This window comes from Porites lutea, chromosome 1, assembly GCF_958299795.1.
Source record: "Porites lutea chromosome 1, jaPorLute2.1, whole genome shotgun sequence".
NCBI lineage: Eukaryota > Metazoa > Cnidaria > Anthozoa > Scleractinia > Poritidae > Porites > Porites lutea.
Window position 1 is genome coordinate 50945576 of NC_133201.1, and position 15761 is coordinate 50961336.

General features: G+C 38.8%; 1 protein-coding gene and 1 pseudogene across 1 annotated transcript; one reads left to right on the top strand and one right to left on the bottom strand.

Moving 5' to 3' along the window:
* The first annotated feature begins 307 nt into the window (after positions 1 to 307).
* Positions 308 to 4722, top strand: LOC140954092 (peroxisomal membrane protein PEX16-like). Its single transcript, XM_073403497.1, has one exon. The coding sequence runs from the start codon at positions 317 to 319 to the stop codon at positions 1436 to 1438; it is 1122 nt and encodes a 373-aa protein (XP_073259598.1). The 5' UTR covers positions 308 to 316; the 3' UTR covers positions 1439 to 4722.
* Positions 4723 to 7452: 2730 nt separating this feature from the next.
* On the bottom strand, positions 7453 to 10217 carry LOC140931815 (uncharacterized; annotated as a pseudogene).
* Positions 10218 to 15761: the final 5544 nt, after the last annotated feature.

Below are 15761 nucleotides of genomic sequence, written 5' to 3' on the forward strand. Positions count from 1 at the left end.
GAAATTTACCATTTTTGCTTTGTTTTACTTTGTATTCGAGGGCAAATTCCAAGTACAAGCCCCCCGGGGGCTTATATTCGGAGGGGCGATTTAACGGAGGGTTTTTTGCGTTACGACTTTGGGGGGCTTATATTTGGAGGGGCTTATAAATGGAGGGGCTTATTTTCGGAATTTTACGGTATTTTGAAAACAAACCTCTGGAGCTAGGGTAGAGTGAAAAGCCTGGAAAGCTCTGGAACGAGGTTACTACATTTTAGTCCCCAGAGCCCGTCGTTTCTTGGTCACGTGCATAACGATAATCAAAATCGAAACTAAAATGGCGGAAGGTCGTTTCCTCTCGCATCTTCTCCAAACATCGCAAGAGTTACTGGCTTTGGGGGCAAATCACGCAAACCTTCTTTCAACAAAGTATCGTGAATTTGTTCTACATAATCCGGATACTGCTTCCAAGGTCGAATCTATTTTACGTGCGTTATCGTATATACTTCCCGGTAGATTTGGCGCTTCGGAAGCTCTCGCCGAACTCGTGTTTTCTTCATCGCAACTTCTGACACTTTTACACGATGGCATTTTGCGTGATAGGAAAGATAGTAGTCAAGGTGGGAGTCAGAGTTCCCCAAAACACCGCGTTTTGCTTTGGTTAACTGTGGTTGAATATTTGGAAGTGTTTATCGAGCTCGGCGCCTTTCGTTTGTGGGGTGAAATTGGCAAGTGGATTGTGGTGCTTGTGTTGCAGATAACAAAGGCCGCACTGAGATTTGTGTTGCTATTCAAGTATAACTCAGGTGTCCAACGTACGCCACACATTCCTCCCCTTGATCGATCAAAGCTGATGACGCATGAAGATGAAACTGATAGGGAAAATGATGAAGAAGAAGAGGCAGGAACTTCAGCTGGGCGACAACATGAAGACACTGCTGTTTCACCAGAACCAGTCTGGAGGGGAGCCAGATCAGGAAGACTCATGAGGTCCCTCAATGCAACACCAACTGGTGGCTCACGGACTTGGACACTGCCAAAGGAATCCTCCACAAAGAAAAGAGCAACTCAACCAACTCATCTCTCTTCCAAAAGACTCTTTGCAGAGAGCCTGTACATCTCTAGACCTCTCGTTCATATCGCCAGCATGCTTTTATGTGGACAGTTGTCATGGAAACCGTGGTTGATATCTTGTGGTGTGGATGTTACATCATTAGCTCTTATGGGTGACTTGAGTGACTTAAATGATGAAGAAAAATCAGAATTATCAAGAAGGACATTGCTGCTGCTCTTTTATTTCTTGAGGTCACCATTTTATGATAACTACTCAAAGGTGAGGATTCTTGGTTTTCTGAAGTTTATGAGTGACACTATCCCTGGAGTATCTTTAGTAGTGGCTCCTCTATTAGACTATCTTCCAACTTGGCAGAAGATTTATTTCTACAACTGGACTTCCTGAAGATTTTTGAAGGTTAGTTAAGGATGGTTACCTACTGAGAATTCAACAATAATTGTAAGGGTAGGTGGAGAAAGGCAACAAGGGGCTCTTGATCTCAAATGAAATTCTCTCTGTGTGTGTCACAGGTAACCCCCAAACCATTTTTTTGGACAATCAAGCTGCAGTTGAAACTCTCCTTGCAGCCACAATTGTAAGCCACCAGCTTTAGTTACGACCACCTTTGTGAAATGCTGTTTGAACTGTAACTAAAACTTTGTAATGAAAAGCTTTCATAAGCAACTTTTGGTATTACCCAACTAGACTTTTCCTTTGTTTTTAAGCTCTCGTAAGCGACCACTAAGAGTCGTATTCAAATAAATCAACACTTAACTGACATTGCACACTGTGCTTCAGGTTTGTTGATAAAGATCTTGGGGTCTATTTTGGTCTAAAACCTGGACATAAAGTTTAGCCATGTCCATTTCAGATTTTAAGACACTCATTTAACATTAATTTCTTTTGTTTTGTCTTTATGAGTTACCAATAAGTTTGTGAATCTCTCTTAAGCGACTGCCCTCTATTTTCTTGCCATGCAGTTGCTTACGAGAGCTCATTCTTATGAGCAACCAGCCCAGACCAATTTATGACCACTTTTTCAAATTTCCAAGGTGGTCGCTTATAAGAGCTTCAACTTTATTATCAGTAGTCATTTTCATTGTGACAGTTAGGAGTAGGGTTGATTAGAGAGGGGGGGCATAATGTTGAATATTTCAAAGGCAAGGAAGCTTAACCCTCTAAATCTTCCACTTAACTTTTCTCCTAACAATAATTCATCATATGTGATCATTAGAAAAGTTAGGAAAATTAATAAATGATCACCAAGTGAAAAATAGTGTGATCTTTTATTAAATTATCTCAACTAATTCTTTAAAGGAATGTGTGGAGGTAGGCTAGGATAATTTTTATTTCAATATTGGCACTTAAAGCCCACTTTTTGATACATTAAAATTCTAACATGGCTCCGAGGCTTTACGGACAAAGTTGTAAATTTTTCATGGCTCTATTGTCTTGCAATTCCAAAAAGAGACTTGAGCACAAAGAAAACCAAAGCAAATAAATTATAGATAAATGGCCAGAAAGCCTCGGAGTCGTGTGAGAGAGATTGTGGTACTTGAAAATTGCATTTTACTTGCCTGTTAGTGTCATATGTAAATCTCGAAGTCTCTGACAATTTTTCCAGTTGCATTGTAAGTCAACCCTCCAAGTTGCAACCATTTTGGTGACCATGGCGCCTAAAATTTTGCAGCTGGCGATTTGATATGAAAAGAAGTCTCCCTAAACTAAAAGAGTTGGTTGTCAAGTGGCGAAGGAGCCAAAACTTTAGCTTGGAGGGTTGTAAGTGTTGGTTTCTCCAGCCACCCACATTAGAATAACTTAGAAAGATGTCATCTGCAAATGTTCCTGTTGAACAAGAAAGCTTAGAAAACAGCTGATATTTTGCAACGCTACCGCTGGCTTTCCCACAAAATGACGTCTGAGAAATGAGTGCAGAAATTCCATTTTGATGATGTGTCACTACCCAGATCTGGGAAGTGTTTCTGATTGGATGAAGCAAATTTTCATCTGATCAGAATCACTATCCAGATCTGGGTAGGATCAGCAAATGTTGGCTGTTTTCTCAGGCTAATACGAATCTTAACTCCCAATACAAGGTTAAATGTAAAGGGGTAGGAAAAGAAAGAATAGCATAGCGGGGTTTTCATGAAGAATTCCAGTAATGGGAGAAAGGTGTAGTGTTACAGGAGAATACTTTGAAAGAGGCCCCACATCTAAATAAATAAAATTGTCATGAGCTACCAAACATAAGCTAGAGAATTCAAAAAAAAAAAATTTCTTATTGTCTTTAAGAATTATGATTTCTAACATTTTGACAATATTTCTACGGTCTTTAAGAGCATAGACGATGTAAAATTGTTGTATGTTTGTTTTTAATCTTCCATTTCCCGCAAAATTTTCTTGGAAAGAAAACACTGCACCATCATGTAATTTCCATGGTCTCTTCGCTCATAGACTGTAGACTGTAATACTCTTTCTCATGTTGTAAAAATGAAAAAAAAATACTCACATGTGATAACCCTTTGTACTTAAGGCATTGCTCTAGTAGCTGACGGGGGGGTTGCTGGTGGTTGGGTGGGGTCCCCTGGTGCCTTATTTTGTTTTTGGGTGACTATGAACTCTCAGTTTTTGTAAAGATGTCAAATACTGGGCACCCTTCTCTGGTTTTGAACATTTGGCTACCTATATCTGTAGAATTTTTAATAGAGGACATCCTTGGACTACTGAAAAAAATGCATGGCTCTGGTAAGGGTCTGTTTTCAGACTGTTGCATCAGCTATGTGGTACTAGTCCAGGGATATGAACAACACTCGAGTAATTCTATTGTTGAGTCCAAGTGATTTACATTTGATTGACTCTGTCTGTCAGCAGAGTCTTTTGTTGGCTTGATTTTGGTGTACTTGAGAAAGGCTCCGCGTGAATCGAGTAAGATCTCTGTTGAGCATGTGCGGCATGTTGCTAGGATATAGTTTCAAACCCAGGCCTAACAGCCATTTGCATTTGCTACAGCAGGCTCAGTTATGACCATCAGTTTATCAGTAAACAGATGTTCACACTGGAAAAGATGATAGAACACAAGATTTAGGAAAAAAAAGATTTCTAGTCCAGGACCCAGTTGTTCAAAGGCCAATAAAATTAGCGCTAACCCAGGGTTAAATTTCAATCTGGGTTTCTTTTTCTTTTGTTCAAAAGCATTTCCCAGGATAATTTTCTCAATTTTTTAGAGCATTCAACTAACAAGTGTGTGCAAAAAGAGTTAAGCTGAATTTTCGTTTTAAGCTTTCATATCTGAATTCTAATTTCACACTAACCGTGGGTTAACTTAACCCAGCTTTGAACAAGCCAGCCCAGAAGTTTGGGTGCGGCGACCTTAAAGGTTTGACACGATTCAGGCAGGGCCTCCTTTTCTCTTCCTCACTCAAGAAGACAACAGGGGACTTTGCTCACAGTGTTGTTAGTACTATGAATTTAAAATAATGTAAACTGTAAAGGAAATTTAGAATAATTTATGAACAACGTTTTACTGAGATAGATGAGGATTATTATTAACATTATTAGACCAAGGTAAATATAAGTTTATGAGTGAATTAAATAGGTAAGGTATTGGTGGAATATTCTATTATCTTTTGTTTTTCTTATTTTTGTTCTCCTATTCTTGCATTTATTAATGTTAAAAAAATTTCACTGTCTCTGTCATGACTTGTGTTCTTCTGTGTTAGGGTAGTTTTTCAAAATGAAAAGGGTTGTAACTTTGCAGTAATGCACCCCGGTCTGGACCTCCTCCCTCCAAATACACCCATTTGAGCCTAATTTTTTAACTAACAATGAAACTGCCTTGATGCGATCTTCTTATGTCCGTCAAAATCTGGCTGCATAATAGTGTGTTCATCATTTTTTGCCATGGGGGCGGGGGGGGGGGGGGTGAGATTGGTGTTTATGGTGGGAGGAGCACAGTCCTAAATTGCCGTTTAGAATTTTATGATAGCATATATTCATATTAAGTCTGAAAAACTGACTGTATAAGGGATGCTCATCAATTTTTGCTATGGGGGAATTTGTGTTTAGAGTGGGAAGGTGCAAACTTTTAAAATGCCGTTAAAAATGGGGGATACTTTTCTCTAAGATGGCATTAATGCGATCATCTAAAGTCCTTGAAAAACTAGCTGCATAAGGGAATGTTCATTAACTCGTCTTGGGGGAAGAGCTGGTGTTAATAGGGAGGGGCACATTTCCAAAGTGCAGTTAAGAATTAGGGATACATTTTTTGTATCATTATACATCTCTAGGAAACTGCCCACCTCCCCCTTCCCTAAGGCAGCATTAACACCTACTTCTCACTAGGGCGAAATGTTGGCTTATGGGAGGGGTAGGTGGGCAGTTTCCCAGAAATGTATAGTGATACGAAAAATGTATCCCTAAGTGCTTCTTATAGTAAAAGATATAGTCTAAAAAATAGCCGACATTTCCTGACGCCAAGACGGATTTTCCCGCGAAGTGACGTCTGAGAAACGAGCGTAGAAATTCCATAGAGGTGACGTGTCACTTCCCAGATAGCGGGTCAGTTAAATAAAACTTTTACATGTGTAATTTACAAGTGTGGGCATTTGTTTTGGAGTTTGAAAACAATAACTACACTTGTAAAAATTTTATTAAATTGACCCATGGAGTGTGCTTCTGATTTGTTGAAGCAAATTTCTCAAGCAGGACGACTAATCTAAAGCACCACCCAGATCTGGGTAGTGACACGTCATTAGTATGGAATTTTTGCGCTCGATTTATTAGAGGAGCCACCACCCCCCCGGTCCAACCCCTTACCCTTTTTTTATACCATTTTTTTTTTTTACAGAAAAGGTACCCCTTTCGTATAACTTCTATTGACAAATGGTACACCTTTCACATACATAGTTTAGAAGTTTGCATCCCTTCTAACACTAGCTGTATATGCACTGTCTTTGAAATATGAATAAATCACGAAACGAGAACGTTTTATCGACTTCTTTACAGCCAAAAAAAGCATCTGTTAGCCCTTTTAAGTCTTTTTACCGACCGAAAGACAGATTTCTCTACCTTTCATTTTCGTCAGCTTGTGGAATTACTCTCCTTTCATACTGACCTGTGATTCTAAATTTTAGGCCTAGCCGTGGATATCTCCCTGGAGTTACGCCCTAAAAAAAACCGGGGGAGCTCGTTAGAAAATTTCGAAACCACCCCTAAAAAGAGTTTTAAAAGATTCCAGATTCCCGTTTTATTGACGTGGCTAAAATTCATGTTAACCCCAAAGAGGAAACAAAAAATCACTTGAGTAACAAATAGTTCCCACCGTTTCTCGACTTGATTCCCCGACAGGTGCTATGACAGCTGTGATAGACCTCTTTTTTAAGCACCCTAAGCAACGGTGCCACTTTATCAGGAGATGTAGCCTCCCCGCAGACGTCCTTTGGGGTTCGTTTGTCACGCATTCATTTCTCCCATGAATGCGTGACGAACGAACCCCAAAGGGCGTCTGCAGGGAGGCTACGGGAGATGAGGATCCCCGTCATTTTTATGTGGGAGTATCCACCGGGAGATATCTCCGCCCTCACTGTGATAGAGTACCCTATAGTTCAGTTTATTCAAATGTGCTCCTAAAAACTAAATTCTATTTCAACGGGATTTTAATGAACCTTGCTTTAGTAAACCTTAAGGTTTAGTGTCAACTATTAATACAAAAAAAAAATCGTTAGATTCAAAGACGAGAACGCCTACGAGGACGACGGATTTTCTCAATATACTAAGTAAGGTAAGGCGTCAAGGCATAAAAACGCGATAGCGGTGATCATTTCATCGGGTTTTAGGGAAAATATTGCATTGTTGACGGAAACAAGTTATCAGAAGTTTGATCATTTTGAAATCGGGAAAGGATTTAACCTCCTGAATGGAAATAACGTTAACCGTGCTCACGAATCTAGTGAAAAAAAAGGAAAATGAAGCTTTCCGGGGTGTCTCTCTTTTTTATAGACTACTCGAAAACTCGAATAAAACCTTGAGTTAAATTTTTCAAATTTCGTCCTCAAACATAAAGGTCTCCAATATCGTAATGCATAAAACTCCGTAATAAGCCAGGACACTAAGGCCCTGTTTACGAGGAGGGAGAGTAACCCTGGTGATAGGGTTACCCTAGCAAGAGAGTTACCCTGGCACTCGCACATTTCTTCATTTTTTGCGCGACGTGTTTACAAAGCAGGTAGACCATAGGGTTACACTAGCGCTTGGTAGCGCTTGGGTAACCGTAGCACTCAGCTAGGGTTAGGGTTACCCCAGCAAGAGGGTTATCCTACCTACCTTGTAAACGCTCTCCTGGGGATAACTCGCCTACCCGGGACAACTTTCCCCCGTAATGCGTGACCATGCGGTAATTTTGACAATACAAATTGAACGGAGTAATCAAATTTCTGAGCTAGATTGATAAACATGTGAACAATAAAAGGTATTTTTTGCATACGATGATAATATTTTCCAGCTTTTTCGTGGATTAAACGTGTTTTTCATAGAGAACTTCAAGTTTTATTCAAATCTTGGCCGTTAGAAAGAATGTCACGCCTGACGAAATACATCAGTCATATTCCAGTAAAGCTGGTAAAGTTGACCCGGGTGATAGGGTAGCCCTACCAGTGAAATTTGCTTCTAAACCAGAGCTATCTTTTGCCCGTTTGCTAGGGTAACCCTAGTTCAAGGGTAACCCTCTCTCCTTGTAAACAGGCTCTAAAAGAAACCAGATTCGGATTGGCTTAACCTATCAAAAAATATTCTAAGGCAAATACTATGTAATGAGCTAAATAAATCAAGTGTAAATAGAAATGTAAACAAATAGTGTGCACACTCCGACATTAAAGAAAGTTACTCGTTTGATGTTGGTCCACAGCACGGCTCGGCCGTTAGGGAAACTGACACCTGTGTGGAATGTAAATGTCAAGTTAGTCAACTAAGAATATATACTTGGGGTACAAGGAAGAGCGCTATTAAAAATTAGCACGTGGGAACAAGTGAACTTTTTTAATCTATGCTGAGATAAGGCCGCAATCAGGTTGTATTCAGGTTTTGTTTGTTAAATAAGAGAAAAATATACCGATGATATTTAGGCTTTTATGGTTTCAGTTATAGACAAGTAGAAAGCAAATAAGGTTATATTTGTACCCAGGAATCAACATCAAGTCGTAGATCTTTTAGAATTTTATTGAAATAGCCCCCACCACCACCACCCCTCAGGTGGTGTCAACAAGTATAGTTGTTCATTTTTCTTCTATCTTTACAAAACTAAAAGCTGACAGGTTATGAACGCAATACCTAGAATTTAATTTGGTTTTTGTTTTATTGTTTTGCTTTTGTCTTCTATCTTTTTAACGACAAAAACCTCCACCTAGCACAAAGGTTTCCATAAAACAACTCATTATAATATTCATCTGTAAGGGTAACGGACCTTAAGTCTTGAGCGATCAAAATGGAAGTTTCGTGGATAGATAGGGTCGATAATCCAAACTACAACTAGGTAGTTTTATCATGAATTACATTTGATAAAAAAATTATTACCTCAGGCGAACTGATCTTCATCAAGTTCATCATCTGCCTCTTTGATGGCTTCTTTAACGGTGGCTTGTATTTCTTTTATTCTTGATGGATCTTCTGGGGGAAGTGCTTTCATCAGCTCGGACTCAATCTGCTTGATTCTTTTTTCAACCTTCTCGTGACACTGATCTTGAGCCTCCCACACAAGCCTTTTTATCGCCTCTTGGGCTTCTTTGCTGCCTTCCAAGAGCTCATTCTTCATCACCTCGATTTTTTGTCGATCCTTCTCTGGATCCAATGCGATCAGATGGCTAAGACTGGCCAAACGGCCCATCAGGTGATTGCGGGATATTTCCACGTACATGTTGGAAATCGACCAAACCACGTACGAAGTTGTGTTTGCTTGATTCACTTGTTCGTAGATGACATCTCTCATGAAATCGGTTCCGGCATAGCCGTTGGTTAATGCTTGCTTTTGGCCTACCTTAGCGTACTGAACAAAGCTTGCAATACTCTCATTCTGACATGCCTTAATAATACTAGTAACAAACTGGAAGAACTCCACCAGTTTCTGCCACTTTTCACGAAGTGAGGCAAGGGCTTGAAGACCAAGCCTCAGCGTCTTTCTAATTTCCTCTATATCAGCAATCTTTTCTGGGCTGAATTGTGCAAGTTCCTGCAATACTTCACCTAGCTTTTTGTTGCTCTCTTTCATTTCTTCGCATGCTTTGTCATAGCGGTCCTCCTGTTTTTCCAAGAGACCCCTTGCTTCAGCGACTTTAAAGCGTGCATTTTCAACAACTGTGTTGGTCAAACCAGAAGAGGCGGAATTGGCAGCACTGGTTGTTGTTTTGACTTGCCTTGGAGGTTTGGTGTAAAATGGATTTCCTCCTGAATTTGCTTTAATTTTTGTGCAAAACTTGCAAACCTTTTCTTTTAGGACTGATGCTTCCTTGGCCACTGCTTCCATATCTTTCGGTTGAGAGGAAATTTCATTGGATAATTTTTCAGCTCTTTTGCAGATCTCCAATCCTTTCGAGAATAGCTCCGCCAGTTCCCCACCTGAGGCGCTGTCCTCTTTAGCAGAGAAATCTTTGTTTAAACTCTCCATCCAGAGCCTCAACGATTGGAGCTTTCCAGATAAGGTTTCTCTAGCCCCACTTGGGTCTTTTCCTCGGACCCCAGACTTAAGGTGTTCAACCAACTGAATAATCAGTTGTTTCAACTGATCTCCTCCAAGGGTGACTGTATGCATTTGCCCTGTTCCTGACGAGTCCTCCTGCGAATTAGGGTCAGAAGGAGACCCTAACTTGCGGAGAACGGATGAAGAACCGCTGGAAATCAAATTTGTTATCGTCTCGACAACATGCATTCCAACAAGCTCCATTCCACTCGGCATAGAATCCATAGCCCTCTCAAAATCTCGTTTAGCTTCACGTACTTGTTTTTCGAGTTTTTCTTGTTGTTCCTTCGTATTAGCTGCTGCTTCCCGGACCGTCTTTTCTTTTATTAGGGCAATTTCTCTTTTCTTTTCTGTTTCTTCTTGTTCCTTCTGATAATAGCCTTAGGCTGCAGAAGAGACCTCACTTAACTCATTCGTCAGTTCCATGACAAATTGGACAGCATACAAAACTACATCCATTTCCTGAGTTCGATTCACTGTTCTCAACGTGCCTTAATTTTACGCAAATAATTGATGATAATGATGCATACCTCTTCATAAGGATTTTGCTATCTGTACAAACTTATTAAGTATAGACTGATAGTATTATTATCAGTCGCGAATAATGGTATCTTGTAGAAAAGTACAAAGCAGACCAGATGCGACAAAAAATGTCCTTTTCTGAACCGATCTGAAGCACCAAGACTAGATGTGGAGTAAAAATGACATCAGTTGCTTGCGGTGATTACAAACCCGCAGAGTCGGCCCTGGGTGAAGCAAAATATGAAATTACAAATATAAATTCCAAGAAATATTGAGATGGATAAAAAACGTATAGACTTCTTTTTCAAACATTGAGATTTTGCCAAAACAGTCGAATATCTCTGCTTGTATTTCTTGGAATACTATCAGTCGATGCATGACAAATGTATTGAATGTTAAATTTATCAAAATCTGACTTTGCCGTTTGACTTAGGAAGTTCAAAGAACCAGCCTTTGTTAAGAACTTAATTGCAATGATTTACGAGGAAAATACTTGAATTTCATATCCATTGGAAATGAAAACAAGCCTTCTGGATCGATCGATTGATTTCTACCATCAGAGCGCAGAAAGGGAAGGGAAAATGTTATATATAATTAGCGGTCGTTCGTGGTTCGTACGTGAAAGAATTCGACTTAATCTAATTATACCACATTATTAAATTTCAGGGCTTTAAAAACACCTTCATGCACGCAGTTTGCACGTGAAAGATGTAGGACTTGGAATATCATAAAGTATGGACTGGACTCGGGACTGGAGTGACAAAATATGGACCGGATAATACGTGGACTGACAAAACATGCGTGATAAAAGGCGCGTGATAAGCAAGAAAGTTTTTTACCCATCCAAAGTTCCATAATGAACGATACTACGCGTAGGTCTATTGTATCTTGTCTAAATACCGTTTAAATATCATGAATGAACTATACGATACCCGCCAAGCTACCCTCTTAAATTTCGAAAAAGCAAAACGTTGTACATGTAACTTACGCGTAGTTATCACGCATCTTTTATCATCCCATGTGGTATCACTCCAATCCAGTCCATCTTTTATCATATGCTTCCCCTTGTACGGTTCGTACTTGAAAGAATGCAATCATTGTGTTTACGAGATTAAATTTCTCTGTATGAAGATTTTAAAAAGTCGCCACCATTAAGAACATCTTCAGTCTGTTCAATGATACTATTATCGACTATCGAGCGCATACTGCTCCTCTTTTCTCCAAATTGGAAATTCTAGATATTTTCCAAGTCAATACGCTCGATACTCGATCGACACTGCTAAATTTATGTTTCGCTACCACAATAATATGCTGCCTCCACTCTTCCTCAATCTGTTTTTGACAAACAGTCTAGTCCAAAGACATGACACAAGAACAGTCAGTAATTATCGAGTGCATCCCTGTCCTACGAACATCAAGACATTCATAATTCTTTACCAAGGACCTAGAATCTGGAACTGTCTTGCTACATCTATTAAAAACTTGTCAAGCTTTTCTATCTTTAAGCGGACAAAAGTCTGCAAATTGCTGGAGTTTCTATTAAAATAGTTACTGAATTAGCAGCCCTTATTTCTGATAATATTGTGATTTCGAAGTGGCCTCTCTTTATAAGCCTAGTGGTTTCTTCAGGTCTCCTCGCCTAACAACTTGCTGTATCCTTTAAAATTTGTTGTAACATTCAATATATAGTCATTCTTGATTATATTCAATTCAACCCGTTAACTCCAATTCATCCGAGAGATTTATCTTCAAAATTTCCGGATCGACTGGCCTCTAACGAAAATAATTCCGTAAGCGTCCTCCAGTTTCCAATGCCAGCGCTTGTTTCCAGTTTCAGAATTACCAATCAAGTCATGCTAAGGGTCTTTTTTTTTTAAACTTTTTAAAGTTTCAAAAGTCACACCAATAGATAAAGGGGGTGAGGAGATGGATCCTTTTAATTATCGACCTATCTCTACACTCTCTGCACTAACCCAAATTTTCGAAAAAATCATTTGTGAACAGCTTGTTAATTACTTGGAAAAGCATAAAATCCTATACGAGTTCCAATTCGGCTTTAGAAAGGGACATTCAACCTCACAAGCCATTGCAGAAATTGCTGATAATTTACGTAATGCGATAGATAACAATTTGTATTCCTGTGGCGTGTTTTTGGACTTTTCCAAGGCGTTTGATACGGTGAACCACACAATTTTACTTAAGAAAATGGAACGCTACGGGATACGCGGCGTGCCTCTCCAACTTTTTGCAAGCTATCTCACAAATAGACAGCAATATGTACAGATGGGAAATACAATTTCGTCAAAGCAAACAATGACGTGCGGTATTCCACAAGGGAGTTCCCTAGGCCCGGTATTATTTTTAATCTACATAAACGATTTACCAAACTGTTCAAATGCTCTAACATTTAGAATATTTGCAGACGATACAAACGTTTTTGCCTCAGCCCGCAACCTGAAAGATCTTGAGGAAATAGTTAACTCTGGACTTAAAAAAGTGAAAATATGGTGTGATGTAAATAGATTGTCAATTAATTTCACTAAAACAAACTTTATGATCATTAAATCGTCAAAGAAAAAAGATGACCAAGTAAGTATCAAGATTGAAAGTGCAGACGGTACAATAAATGTGCTGCAAAGGAAGCAAAAAATAAAGTATCTAGGTGTCTTGCTTGATGAAACGATGTCTTTCAATCACCATATCTCATACATCTGTACAAGAATTGCGCGAAACAATGGTATTATATCTAAGCTGAGACATTATCTAACTCTTCTACAAATGAAACAAATCTACTATAGCTTAATATACCCATATATCTCTTATGCAATATTAGCATGGGGGAGTGCATACAAAACACATATTGATAAGATACAAGTTAAGCAAAACCATTCTGCTAGGCTTATTTTCTTTGCCACCACGTATGGTGAACACACAGAAAGTGCACTTCCCCTACTAAATTTATTAGACGTTCTTACGGTACATAATGTTTATCGATTTCAGATTCTAAAATTCACGTACCTCTGGCATAAAGGCCTCCTGCCAAAGCTGTTCTCAAACTATTTTCAACATGCCAGTAATGTCCACAAATACAATACCAGATATGCATCGAAACAGAATCTTTACGTAAAAAAAGTGCGAACTAATACGGGGAAACAAACAATCGGATATGCTGCATGTACCATCTGGGACAAAATTCCCATAACTCTTAAAGAACTAAACACATACCAATTCCAAAAACAATTGAAACCTTATTTGCTGTCAGAACAACATAGTTAACATAACTTAAGCATATACACTTTCTTTCTTAATACATTGTATTTTAAAACTGCTTCTTTAGAAATAAATTCTATCTCAATTCTCTAAAACTTTAAATTCTGGAGAACTGGCCAGAAAATCTTAGGATTATTTCAGCTCCAGGCCTTATTAAGTACAAATAAATATATATTTTTTTCTCTTTCACGTGAGTATGTAATTAATTAAGTACAAGGTGAATAAAGGTATTGTTGTTGTTGTATTGTTGTTATTGTTATTGTTCTTTTAAAATACATCTAATACATCTACTGTATACATTATATACATAAAAACAAACAGTTTCGGCAAAAGCATCATGCAAATAAATCAAATCCATTCAGTTCAGTTCTATCCTACTCCATGTCGAATATCTCTTCCCAGGTTAGGCAAACAAAAACAAGTCGCTAACGGTTACATGGAAATACATCCACCCACTGAGTTCAGTGTTCACACCGTGCTTTTACGCAAATAATTGATGATAATTATGCAAACCTCTTCATTGAGGCGTTTCCTATCTATACTATCAGTCGCAAATAATTTTATCTTGTGGAGAAGTACAAAGCAGACCAAATGCGTCAAAAAGGTCATTTCTGAATCGATCTGAAGCAACAAAACTCGATGTGGAGTTAAAGTGAAAATGCTTGCTTTTATTATTACAAAGCCGCAGAGTTAATTACATACTGAATAAATTCCGAGCCAAAACATAATGAAAAAGATAAAAAGGTAAATAATTCTTTTTCAAACATTGGGATTTTGCTAGAACATCTAAAACAGTTCACAAGTCGAACACCTCCTCTTATATTTCTCGGAACTACTGTTTCCGCTGTTAATAGTTGATGCATGACAAATGATTTTGCCTGTTAAACTTTATACAAATGCTGACTTTGCCGTTCGCCTCAGAAAGTTAAAAGAACAAACCATTACTAGTCAGTTTATGTTAAAAACTTGAAATGATTTAGCAGGAAAATACTTTTACTTCATACCTTCGATAATGAAAACAAGCCTACTAGATCGATCGATTGTGGTTCGTACGTGAAGGAATTCGACTTAATCTAATTATACCACAGTATTAAATTTTAGGGCTTTACAAACACCTTAGTGCACGCAGTTTGCACGTGAAAGATGTTAGACTTTGCATATGATAAAATATGGACCAGACTGGAATGACAAAACGTGGACTGGAGTGATAAAACATGCTTTATGAGGCAAGAACTGACGTTTTTTACCCATCCAAAGTTCTGTAATGAACGATACTACGCGTATACGTCAATTGTGTCTCGTCTGAATGCCGTCAGTTTTAAATGCCATGAATGAACTATCCAATACCCGTTAAGTTACCCTCTCAAATTTCTAAAGAAAAACCTAGTGACTAATTTCCGAAGCTTATTAAAATTGTGGGCAAACGAACTCGATCAGATCAGACGGAGACTGTGAGGGTTCATCTTGGCAATATTCGATAGGACTCGCTGGAAGTCATTTCGCAAGAGTTTGGGATCAGAGGGGGATGGAAATTGTTAGCAAACGGACTCAACGACAATCAAGGAATTTTGAATCAAACCTCCTTTATAATGGGCTCTCGATCTCCGAGAACCATAAAAACATTCGTGCCTATAGCCAATTAAACCCGTTAACTCCAATTCCTCCGAGCGATTTATCTCCAAAATTTCTGAAAAGATCGGCTGGTTTCTAAGTAAGAAATTCCGTAAGCGTCCTCCAGTTAAAAAATTCGATCCATGTAAGGCGTTGTAGCTCTTATAGATACTTACGTGTTGCTTTAATCTCAGGTGAAATCTCAGGTGTATTCTGTCCGCCAAGGTGTCAAACACTCTCACACTGTCTTGCCCACTTCCCTGTGATCGACACTTCCCATCTCAAAAACCCTTGCAACAGAGAACTGACTCACCTGTTACTTACCGTTACAATTAACGAGCAACACGATCTCTCCTAATCTTCGAACCCAGATGAATTTTCACTATTACTTAGGCATGCAATGCCAGGCCGAGCCTTCGAACCTAGTGGTATTTTCTGTTCTCGCTGCTCTAGTTGCCCAATTTTCTTCACACTGAGTCACTTATTGACTAAACGAATAACGAGATCCCTTTAAAGTTTGCTGATCTCGATAACTTTACTTGTAATCTATTGGCGCTACGCTCAAGTTGTAGAGTTACCGTTGCAAGAACATATGTGTGG